At 41.7% G+C, this 12263-nt stretch overlaps 2 protein-coding genes across 3 annotated transcripts in view; both read right to left on the bottom strand.

Annotated features, from left to right (window-relative positions):
- The window catches only part of LOC142883444 (pleckstrin homology domain-containing family G member 3-like), a 33878-nt gene extending 33079 nt beyond the window's left edge, over positions 1-799 (bottom strand). Inside the window, exon 1 of the mRNA XM_076018320.1 lies at positions 593-799. The gene's annotated coding sequence lies outside the window, so the exon portion shown is untranslated. The remainder of the gene's footprint in view (positions 1-592) is intronic.
- Positions 800-2946: 2147 nt separating this feature from the next.
- Positions 2947-11202, bottom strand: spint1a (serine peptidase inhibitor, Kunitz type 1 a). 2 transcript variants are annotated; one of them, XM_076018319.1, is made up of 11 exons: positions 11057-11202; positions 10270-10679; positions 9621-9778; positions 9379-9520; positions 5846-6013; positions 5594-5641; positions 4918-5049; positions 4758-4808; positions 4396-4566; positions 4127-4186; positions 2947-3989 (listed from the first exon to the last, which is right to left on the bottom strand). In XM_076018319.1, the coding sequence occupies exons 2-11, from the start codon at positions 10676-10678 to the stop codon at positions 3805-3807; spliced, it is 1524 nt and encodes a 507-aa protein (XP_075874434.1). In that variant the 5' UTR covers position 10679; positions 11057-11202; the 3' UTR covers positions 2947-3804. The 2 variants fall into 2 exon arrangements, with proteins under 2 accessions (XP_075874434.1, XP_075874432.1); XM_076018317.1 differs by having other exon boundaries at positions 10270-11126.
- Positions 11203-12263: the final 1061 nt, after the last annotated feature.

The following is a 12263-nucleotide window of genomic DNA, read 5'->3' as shown; positions in this document are numbered from 1 at the left end:
GGGGTGAGAGTGGGATGCGGGGAAGGAGGAAGTGGCAAATGATTACAAAGCAGCACCCACTTTAGTCTCAGCGCTCAGGTATGACAGTCATACTAAACCAGGACCCCCCCCTCAACAAAAAAAAATCATCACCATCCCCACAAAAATATATCTGCAGCTGCAGCTGACCAAAGTTCACTCAACTGAGACTGTTTTGCCTCATAGACAAACATTTCTTATCTGACTGATACTCCAGCACCCACCAGAGCCGAATACCAGTGAAATAAATTCAGAGGGGGAAATGACCATACACCATAAAAGCGGAATCTTTCCTGAGGACTTTCAAGGTGCACTTTGTCTGCTTCTTTTGAAGTAGTCGTGGTTTGTTTACACTGGTGAAACAGGCGCCCAGCAAAATTTTGCTTTGTTTCATTTTACCAACTTGTTTCCTCACAAGCATCGACATGATACACCGTATATTGAGGTACCCATTGTCACCTGTAAATAAAACCTTCGAATGACAACCCGCGTTGACAAGTGAGTTAGCTGAATTAACGGAATGCCCAACCGCGTTAGCTACGAAAGTTGTCCAAAGAAAAAAGTTGTTCCGTACCTAGTTCACCAACTTCTTCACACGAAAAAAAAAAAATTATAAAAAAAAAAGTTTCCGCGTGTTGCTCTTCTTTCGGTAGGTTCCCGGAGAAAATCCCGAAGCAACTCCGTGAGACGTTTCCCTCTTTTTCACATGTTAAAAACTCGCGAGGAGACACTATCACATCCCAGCGCAGGTCGTCAGCTCGCACTGCGTCCTGCTCCCAACGCTGCTGCATCTTTGAAGAGTCGAACGTGACGGGTGCTGCGTTCATGGCTATCGGAAATAATGGCACTGCATGTTAGCGAGCTAACAGCATTGCTAAAATACACAGCGAAAACTATTCAATTATTGTCAATATTAAACAACATTGTTAGTAATATTGATAATAACATTGCTAAATCACGTACTTTGTTTTATGGAATTTTGATATTGATTACTATCACATTGAATGAGTATTGGTATTTTACAAATTGTAACATAATAATGCACAACATAATGTAATACATTAGTATATTGCATTAAAATGTTATATTTTGTACTCCAAATGAGAAATTCATGTGTGTGCTAAATCGTGGATTGTGAAAGAAGATGAAGGTTACGAGTCTTTTGTCCTCCTATTCACGACGTGTATGTGAATGTAACACACCACCGCCTGTTTTTGACACGAGTGTGTGCTTGGTGGGTGTCAATGCTGTTCCCACGTCTTTTGACATCTGAACTGAACAATTTGTGCAGTTCTAAATGATTGTGCGGGATATTTAAAAATATATATTCTAGGCGCTGTAGATGTTTTCCCTCGTTTTTCCCTCCCTGCCTCCCTCCCTTTTTTTTTTATTTTATTTTTTTTTTTTTTAAGAACTCTTCCTGACCTAAGTTTAAAAGGCCTTTGAAAGAACATCATAAATTGCAAGTCTGCCAATCACATTTATGACGGTCAGGTCAGTAGACTGAGGGACCGACAAAGGCTGGCTTCAGGATCAATTGAGTGGAGGCTAATTTATGTCTGGCTGATTAAATAGAGAGGAGCGCTTACCGCGACCCCCTCAGCCCGGACCCCCTCCGGGCTGAGGAAAACAATCTGCCGGACTTCTCTCATTGTATAGCAAAGAGTTGTAGTGTTAATGCAACTCGTATTGTTCGGTATGTGATAGATATTCCTCTAAATAATATGCGAGCTTTGATTTCAAAGTTAGTGAGTGAAAATAAAGGATAAGAATGACAACCAATATGTAAAATAATGTAAAAGTGAAAATTTACAAAATGAAAAATTTAGTTGCGCGACACCCATCGACTTTGTAGAACGAAGCAACGCTGCTGTCTATTGGTGGAAATGGGGAATTACAACTAGTTCATTCATCGCATAAGTGAAAATGTTCAGACCTTCTAATCTTAAAAATTATAATTATGAGCACAGTAAAATGTTAAAATCTATCGATTATGACATGTGACCAATAAAGAAATGTATGTTAATTTATGGGCTGAGTACCATGGACGCTCATACCACTTTGATACCCACCTTGATGCTCTATTGTTGGCCCTGAAATCTTTATTTTGACATCTCATAGATTTTCAAAGGGGTTCAGATCAAGTGAGTTGACTGGCCAGTCAAGCACAATAACACCCACAATCAGCAAACCAGTAACATTTTTTAGGTCCCGTTTACAGCAGCAAAGTCCTGATGGAAATATAAATTAGCATCTCCATGAACCTCCCGTGGCTTTTTTGATGTTCATGGCCTGTAAAACATAATCATCAAGATAACCATCATGATCTTAAAAGGCTTGAAATGTTACACTTTATGTGAAACACATCACTATTAAGCATATTAAAAAGGAAAATAAGAACTGCTAGACTTTAGATGTTATATCTTTGCAAACATAATCCACAAAGTCTTTGGCTAAAAAATATGTTGTCTTGCAGAAACTCACTCCACTCTAAAGCACTTTTAACTGCTGGTTAGACACAGATACGTTTCTGACGTTTTAAACAAACATCCAGCCCTAACATGTAGAATTTATTGTAAACCAGCAAGTCATACCTAAGCCTTAATCTTTTTAAATGTTCGCAGTATAATGAAGTGCAAAAAATAATGACGACTGCAATGGCAAAACAGGGTTTGCAAATAGGCGTTTTCCAGCTAAATACACTTAAATCCTTTCCTATTCAAGTGGGATTTTGAAAGACAAAAAGACAGCCTTTTATCTAGAAATTGCTTAAATTGCTAATGCAAATGTATGTCACAATACGACAAATATTTCTATAAAATAAAGCGTCATCCTTTTTCTCATTCAAGCTTGTTCAAACAAATATGTATTTTCAAAGAAAAACACCAAAAAAAAAAACACGAAAAAACACTGCTCCGTACCTCAAAGGGGGTTTTATGGTTTATTTACTAAAACATCACGATAATGTCAACACTACAGAAACCAATGTCAGGTGTATGCACAAGTTTAAAATTTGTATATTCAACAACAAGACATCTTTATGAATGGCATAAACACAATTAAATGAACAGGTTTGTTCTTAAAACACTCCTGAAAATCATGAAAAAAAAACAATGTATTTAAAAGTATTTCTCAAAACTCAAAGATTATGTACAATCTCCAACGGGAATGCCAATGTAACAACACTGTATACACAGAATAATGAGTTTGAAAGACCAAAGCTTATGTGCCAGGACTTGGGGGGGAGAAAACGATCAGAATTGCTGTCTCACATGACGTGTCATTGCCCACTGCATGCTTCCGTCAAGGAAAGACAGTCTTGAGTTCTACTTTGAAGTAACAGATCAACAGAATTATTGGCAAACCAATAATTTTGGCACCACCAATAATTCACAACATTTCAAAACAGATCTGTTTACTAACGAATTTAGACGATTCGGTGGGGACAAGTAGAGCACGACAGAAAGTATTAAAGATTTTAAAGGACTCACAGGATGAAAATCCTGGCAAACCTATTGAAATCTTCTCTATAATCCTGAGAATGAACTGATATGCACATAAAATAAATGTAAAAAAAAAAGCATCACATTATTCAAAGTTCTTCTGGTTATTGCTAAAGTTGCCCATTAAAAAAAATTAAGTATTCACATCACGAATGGACAAAAAAAGATTCTGGAAAGCTTTCAAAACATAGTCAGCGAACAATATTTGAGTTATGTTTCTGTTGTTGTTGTTTTAAACAGAGGGGTGAGACTCTACAGGGTGAATGTGTGGACTGGGGCAGGGTTACATGGGTTTGGTGGTGCTGTTGTAGACCAAACGCTCTCTGTCCTCATAAGTGACAGGAACAGTGTTGACAGGCACACGCTGGTGTTGTGCACTCTTCCTTCTTCCTTTCATGAAGCAGTACAAGATGACGATGAGCATGATGAAGATGGCCACACCCAGGATGGCGAGCGCAGCGAAAACACCTGGGGAATACAAACATTTAACCACTTGAAAGGCCCCCCAAAAAAACACCTACACAAAAAGGACAAGGAGAACAACTGGACAAATTGAGTGAAAACTGAGGTTTTACTGCATATCTGGGTTTCATCTCATCAGTTACCTGTCTTGCTGTCTGATTCCCTGCGTTCAAAATCTGCATTCCTTGCAAATACATCTTTTTCTGAAATATCAAAGAAACAAATGTTACAGCAAAGAGACTGTCAAAAGTTTAGAAAGGTCTGTTGAAAGCAAGCAGCACGGTGAGCAAACCCCACACCCCCGCAAAAATAAGAAGAACATAAGATAAAACAAAACAATGAAACTGCAAACAGAAAGCAGAGAGTCGCACCACAGGCAGGTGTGCACAGCGTCTGCTCACCACAGACTAACCTGTTACGCCGCGGCAGAAATTCATGCACTGCTCCTCAGTGTTGAATCTGTTGTCATTCCCTTGGCAGCCACCGTAGTTGAAGAGCGTGCATTCCTGCTTCATAGGGTTGTAGTACCACTTGGTGATGCCGTCCCTGCAGGTTCCCGTACTGGGAGGCTCTGTGCAGCGCACTGCAACAGGTAGAACGACAGCATGTGAGCATAGGTGGCAGCAAGAAAAAAAAATAAAGGGCCGCTGTAGGAACGAGATCCTGTACTATAACTCCACTGTTTCTATATCGAAACACAATGTTTGTCGTCATAACAGTTTGACGACATTCACTGAACTTCACTGCAATTACAACCGAATAACACGCAATTACCTTTATGCTCATCCACGGGAATCCCCCGCAGGATTTCAAAGTCTTTGTTCGCTGACGACACAGAACACAACACACACATGAGCCCGGTGTCATATCATTACAGCTGCACATATACGCAAATGAGTGAGTGCAGAAGGAGGAAGTCTCGCCGACTACTTACCATCCTCACACGACTTCTCGTCGGAGCCGTCGCTACACTGGGGCTTTGTGTCACACTCCAGTCCCGGGTCCAGACAGCAGCCATTTGCGCAGGTGAACTGCTTTGCTGTGCACGGAGCGCCACATTTCTCAGCTGTGGGGGGGTTGGAATTGCACAATTTGTTGCCCTCAATATGGTTCCTTATGCTTACACAGATCAACAAGGTGAAAGATACAAATAAAGGCACCAGCTGGTTTTGTATGTACGTTGCTTCTGATCTATGGCTGTTCTAACGATAAGTGGAGGGGGAATAAAAAATGTGGGTGCAACAACATTTTGTTGCTTTCTTTTTTCAAGAAAATACTGACGAATTACTCTATAAAATCCAGAAAAGATGCATTAAAAAATGAGAGCGGCAAGAGGAGGAGATTCAAACGTAACATAGGCTGCAAATTAAGAATTGTGAAGGGAAAAAAGTATTAAAAGGGAACGCTAGCATAAGCCTGAGCCCAATACTGTGATCTAAAATCCAAGTCATATCAAGGGGTAACATAATACAAGGGTTACCAGCCAACAACACTCTGAGCATGCAGATAGTATATTAATAGAATAGCCAGCAGCTTCCCTCCACTAAAAATTGACAGTTCTTCTTCTACTTGTTCAACAAAATGATGATTCTGACGTCGAAATCACTTACTTTGAGTCTCTGGAAGTGGAAGAAGTCGCCCCGATTTACCTAATTTATCTTGAAGACAGAATAAGGAAATTAGATCAACATACATGCTAGATAAATATATTGTTAAAAGGGTAAATAGCAGAATGTATATCTAACAAATCTAAAGTCTCTCATGAATGAACACCTGAAATTTTAATAGAACAAATTTTAATTCAATTTAATATTCGTCGTGAAACTGAACATTTAATTGGTGTGTTCATCTGGACATAGTACCTGAGCCTTCACAGGCCTTGGCGCACTCATCCTCATTGAGATAGTTGTTAAGGTTCGGCTTGCATCCTCCAAATTCAAACTTCTCACACTTCTCCGATGCGCCATTGTAGTGCCAGCGAGGAAAGGAGCCGCGGCACGGCCCGATCTTCATCGGTGCCATGCAGTGGTCTGGCGGGACACAAAATCATTCATACTGGATTAAGCCGTGACAAATAGAGAGAAACAAATAGACTATTTGCGGAACTTGCAAATGCATTAGAATCAAAATCAATCAATCAAACAAACTTGGGGATATCGTAGAGGCCAGTGGCTGGGAGAATATTGAAATGAGCATCAAAGCATGTGATTAACAAACAGGGTTGCCCTAAAACAAACAAACAATTACATTTTCAACACAAGTTGAAATCTTTCCCCGACTGAACAATGGAATATTTGTTGCTTTCAACACAAGAGAAACTCAGACAGACCATTCAACTGTCTGTTTTGTCACACCAGATAGATAGATAGGATGTCCTTTTAATACTTCTTTTTTTTTCAGCACGTGACCACAGACAGTTGTATAATTGTGCACGGTTAGACTGAAAGCCAAAATAGCAACAAAGAAGAGAGCACTAGACATTGTCAAAGATAGACAGCGGGGACAGTTGTCAGCAGGTGGTAAATGACTCATTCTCTCATCTATAGTGTTTCCGTTTGCAGGTGTGAAGGTTATTACACAGAAAGGCCTGACAGCAAAACCATACAATACATTGGTGTCAGAGATGCACGTCATGTGTTTTTTCAGGCCGATACCGATAAGTTCCCGCTTTTCAAGACCGATACCGATAACCACTAACATATTTATGTTTATTAAATTTAGATTCAAATGTAGTTTGTGCACATCTGGAAGTAAGAAAAACTGGATTTAACAAATGTTACCTGTAGATTTGTCCTAACCAAAATGTCAAGAGCATTAGAAAGGGCCAAATCTCCAGAATTGTGCGTTTAAGCCAGGAGTCACCAACCTTTTTGGCACTGAGAGCTACTTCATGGGTCCTGAGCCTTATGAAGGGCTACCCGTTTGCTAGATTCTCCTGAAATAACAAACTCTCCGAGTTATATATTATTATTAATGATACTCTTCTATGTGAAGACACTTGTCAAGCTCACGAGTTCTCAATAATTATCAAAAATGACTTAACAAGGTTGGATAAAATTGAATTTTAGACACAGCTCAACGAGCTGTGCAATTTTTCGAACGGGTCTGCGGGCTACTCATGAGGTCCACAGGCACCACGTTGGTGACCCCTGGTTTAAGCCAGGAATGTATTATAAGAACTGGATACCGGACTGGCAATATGGCGGCACGCTGATTTTTCCCAGTGGCCACTCGAGGTATTGCAGCAGAAAATCCCATGGGCCGAAGGAGCATTTTTCTCATAGACCGCAATACAAAAATAAACGCTGTTACAGGACAGGACGACTGTGACCTGAAACTCAATTCATAGGCAATCTTTCTATTGTAGATTTTTCATTTATGGTCTTTTAGTCGTTTAAAAAAAAGGATAAAAAGATTTTTTAAATTTCCCTAAGGGAGTCATCCCAAGGCGATCAATAAAGTATGTGTCGGTCTAAGCCTAAATCTAAGTCTATAAAGGCCAGAAAATCACCAGAAGAGAATTTATTCCCAGCGTCGTACATGCTGCTGTGTCTCAGCTTGTTCTGATTGGCTGCATCCTGATGTGTCTGTAAGTGACCCTCGTGTGAGTTACAGAGGCATGATGGAAAGTGACACAACTGTGCATTCTCTATGGCCCCATTAATAGAGAAATCAAAAACTTTTTCGGCGTTTGCGCTTAGTGAGGAATTTCATTGAAATGAATGGGAGTCATCTTGGACTCTGGGTTCCTGGTTTAAGCACACACTATCTGAAAAGTGGAGCAGGGAAATGATTTAAAGGATGGACTCTTCTCATTGGTGGAGAGTGCACAGACTGGTTCTTGACCTTTGTGTTCACACATTTTAACACAACAGGCTCCTTCGCCATTCAACTTTAGTGCCACTATTTTGAGAATGTGGCCGCACTGACACGAAAGTACCTGCCAAAGCCCTTCACGCTGAAACAAAGTACTCCTGCTGCTTGGGACGCAAGCAGTTAATGAGTAACTGCCAAAAACGCAAGTTATCGTTTTCTTCTCCAGCCTGCAACAAACTACTGGCATTCAAACAGAGTCACAAGGCTACAAGGACAGGCTCCCGGTTATCACTGTGAATACGGGAGAATCGCGGAGCGTCGCTGCTTGTGTAACTCAAGTTGAAACCAGATCAACGGGTTTTGTTGAGTTGCAGGTGGGTGGGTGGTGGGGGGTGGAGAGAGTGGGAATGGCGGCAGGAGAGCAGTACAACAAAACACTCTGAACACAAAGCTCATTTACTAAGAAAAACTGCTAAATATTGATCTGCACCAGTGAGGAACATCCACTACCAATTTTTCGTCCCTTAACAGGAAGTTGACATTTAAAAATTGTGTTTTTCCCCAACAGCTTCTAATGTTCTGAGGAAGTGAGCTTTCATCTGGCTACCTTGTTGTTATTTCCTCATCCGTTCCTCTGGAATTAGACATGCATGTCCTGACAGGTCTTACTGCACTTTGCATGGAAGTGCACAAGTGCCAAACAACTGATTGTGCTAAATCGCTATATCTCGCCCCCGCCCCCGCCCCCTATTAAGAAATATGACAACGGCTTTCTGGGAAAACAGAGATAGTGTCTGTGAAAAGGAACTCAAAGGCAACGTCATTTTTCTCACTTATAGCCCAACATTGAATGCAAAAAGTAGGCGCCTGACATGTCAACAAACAGTAAAATGTGACTCATGTTTGAGAATGAAACTCCAACCTTTTCTTATTCCACCTGCATACTAGCTATGTGAAAAGAAGGCCGAGTTGGTGAATTCACGCATGCCTCATATTCTCGTCGGGAACCAGACTGTAGCTGCATTTCCAATACAGCTTTTCGCAAAATGAAAACAAAATCACTAAAATTTTGACAAAGTACAATTGCCATTTGCAGGCGTTTCCATTGAATGGTGTGAAGAGCATAAACTGTAATTCTCGCAAAAATCTCGTCCCGCGAGATTTGACCAGAATTACGTTCGTTTGCTGTCAAGAATGGTTGCTACATTTTTACATTTTTCTCCTCTTCCGTCCAAGCACAACGCGCCATTTTCACTGGAAGTGAACTGGTCACGTGACCCCGTACGTCAAGTCCGCTGACATGTAAATGGGAAAAAAGTGTTACCATGACACTTTTACGATATACTTCTATATATCGATACGTCTGAAAAACCACCTCATGAGAGCGTAAAAACCTTTTAGAGATATATGAGAGGTTTTTTTTTTAATTTCTAGGTGTTTCCATTACCAGTTTTTTCCTGCAATATTTAGGGTTTTGCACAATTCAAGGGGTAATGGAAACGCAGCTATTGAGTAACTTTGTGGTCAGGAAACCACCAGACGTGTTGAAGCTGAAGTTTCTTTGAGAATAGGTACTCACGATTGGACTGCTCAGGCGTCAGGACCAAGACGGTGACTTTCGTTGAGTCGGACTGACCGCTGCTGTCGGTGACCGTCAGCTGGAACTTATACACCCCAGATGTCAGATTTGATACCATGATCTGGTCCTCGAAGTTGGTTTTCTAAAAGACGTGGAGCAAAATGCAGGCTTGCAATCAGCATTAGGAGTCACATCCCGATTCTAAATGGTCCCGAAATCAAACCGGGGATCTGTTCACTCACCTCGAAGATGGCGAAGGGGTACGGCGTCACCATTGTCCACTGGTACGAGGCGATCTTGATGTCATCTCTGCTCTGAAGGCCGTTGAGCGTCACGGTGTCCTGAGGCTGGACAACACGGTCGGGGCCTCCGTCAGCCACCGGTGGACGGTCCGAATCATCTACAAGCGTGATAATGACACGTTAATGCGAGTTGTATTCATGCAGGACGGACTGGCCAGAAGCACATGAGGAAACAGAATTCTCAGACGGGGCCCATTATGGCTTGACGTGTGTCAGCATGCCGGTATGTAGGTTCCACCCCTGAGAACTTTGTAGCCTCACAAATGCTGCTGGCACTCAATTGTTTTGAAATGAACAACTGAGGGGGGGGCAACCCAAAAAACATACATAAGAGATTGCCCCAGCCATTGCACTCTCTGCCAATTCAAAAATAATCAGAAATTTAGCTAAATTAATATTTTTCAAAATTCCTCAACTTCACTTTAACGAGACCCTGTCCATCATGAGTAACGACTGAGACCTTCGGGACGGTAACCATCCACAGGGGGGCCCAACACACACTAATATGCGCCAGCACTTTTACATGGAACTGTTTGGCTGAACGCAATTTGACATCAACCGAGGATTACGAAACCAGTTTCGATCTTACTTGGGGGTAGATCCACCGCGAGATAACTTTCGTAGACGGAGTCCCGGATGAAATTCATGAATCCCTTCTTCCTGGCGAAGCGACACACGTATTTCTTCTTGTACAGGCAGTCGAAGAGAAAGCAAGAGTTGATCGAGTTCTCCTCGGTACCTCGCTCCATGAGGGCGACGTTGCACCTGGTGTTCTTGCAGCAGGCGGCCACGCAGTCGCGGTACCGGTCCAGTTTCGGTGAGACAAGGTAGGTCGCCCCTTCCTTAACCGACTCGTCCGTGTCGAGGATAAAGTCCTCACGACCTTGCTTAAAGTCTTGGACGCATTGCTCGATAGTCTGGCCCCTGGTCGAGTCCAGCAGCGCCGCCAGCAGCAGGAGCGAAACCGCTGCGAGTTGCCCTTTCAAAAGCGGATTCATCCTGATAATAATCTTGTATTTACAACAACAACAAAAAAAGTAATATATATATTTATTTTTTTTAAATGAAGGAAATTAAAGTTAGGTTAAAAAAAAAAAACAACAAACACACACGTTACAACAAGGACTGTTGAAAAAAAAAAAAAATTTAAAATCAAAGCGTCCTCCCGGCTGTTTAGGCCGCAGGATGGCAAAACACAACTCTGCGTCTCCTCGTCTCTCTTATCCTTCCGTTCTTTTTCGGCTCCTGTTCCAAAACTTTTCACTCGGCTGAATCTGATGTGTTCATCGGAATTCCCACGCAATCCAGCCGCCGTTTGGCGTCGACTGAAAAACCCAGAGCGATCGACGACGACGACATTAGCCCAGGTGACTCACCTGAGAGAAACAGGAAGTGAAATTCCACTCCCGGTGTGTGTGCCACTCCCTGCTGGTTGACTGTTGCAAGGCCGAGCGAACCCCCACGCAAAACAAGGAGCGAAATCAAGGGGCTGCTAATGACGTCGGAGCCCGTCACACACACACACACACACACACACACACACACACACACACACACACACACACACACACACACACACACACACACACACATTCATGAACTCTTGTCAAAAACCGATTCTAATTAACAAACATGTACGAGACGCTTTTACGGATTAAACTGTTAGAGAAGTTGACAAAGACAATGACTCATACAGTTGGCCTATACAAACAACAACAGTCTACCGTTATTAATGTTTGGACATTATGGGATTCCCCATGATATTGTTAACATAATATTACACGTTTTCTCTGGATTAAAGTCACGCGAGAAAGGCAGCGATGAATAACAGACCGCAACTAAGTTACTCATCAGGATGTGATGTTGTCACACATATTGCGTTCAAACAGGTCAGAGACGAATGAGATCTGTCACAATTCTTTAACTTTCTTAACTTTACTGGCTCATTTTATACGCGACAATATTTTTTTTTTTTAAAGTGTCAGATGAAACCACAAGGTGGCAGCATCGTCCCATACGGTTGGGGGAAACTGTGGGAAGGTGCTGTTTTTCTATTTGTCTTTTTCAATTGTGTTCAATTGTGTACATTTCCCCTCATTCCTTCCCCTTTACTCACGTTAACATGATCAGGAATTACGATTCTCAGACCTTCATCTTGCAAAATAATTGAGGTGACTCGTGTATGCAAATATTTTACTGACATGATGAGTCACCGAGGTCCGGAGGACTCCTGACGGCATAAAAGCTGCTGTAAAAAACAAACTAGACTAAACTAGACAGTCGAGATAGGTGGACTGGTTCTGTTATTAATCCAGAAGTAAAGATCTATTATCTAATACATGTATATTTTTCATTTCAGGAACTGCTAGTTCGCAAATACTTGCAATGCAAATTATTATTATTATTTTTGGCAAACCACTGTTGGAGAAACCAGCAGCACACGATGAGTTGAATGAATTTGTTTTGCCTGGAAAGGTGAGCTGCTGAAGGCACTCAATAATTCAATGTTTGTAACAGACGGCGCTTCAGCGGGTGAGCATGCGCAGCTATAGATGAGTGATGGGTCCTGTCAAAACAAAAAGG

The sequence above is a fragment of the Nelusetta ayraudi genome, unplaced genomic scaffold, assembly GCF_046127955.1.
Source record: "Nelusetta ayraudi isolate G7.1 ecotype Tasmania unplaced genomic scaffold, CSIRO-AGI_Nayr_v1 ptg000007l, whole genome shotgun sequence".
NCBI lineage: Eukaryota > Metazoa > Chordata > Actinopteri > Tetraodontiformes > Monacanthidae > Nelusetta > Nelusetta ayraudi.
The sequence above is the reverse complement of the archived record's forward strand: the minus strand, read 5'-3'. Positions and strand labels throughout refer to the sequence as shown.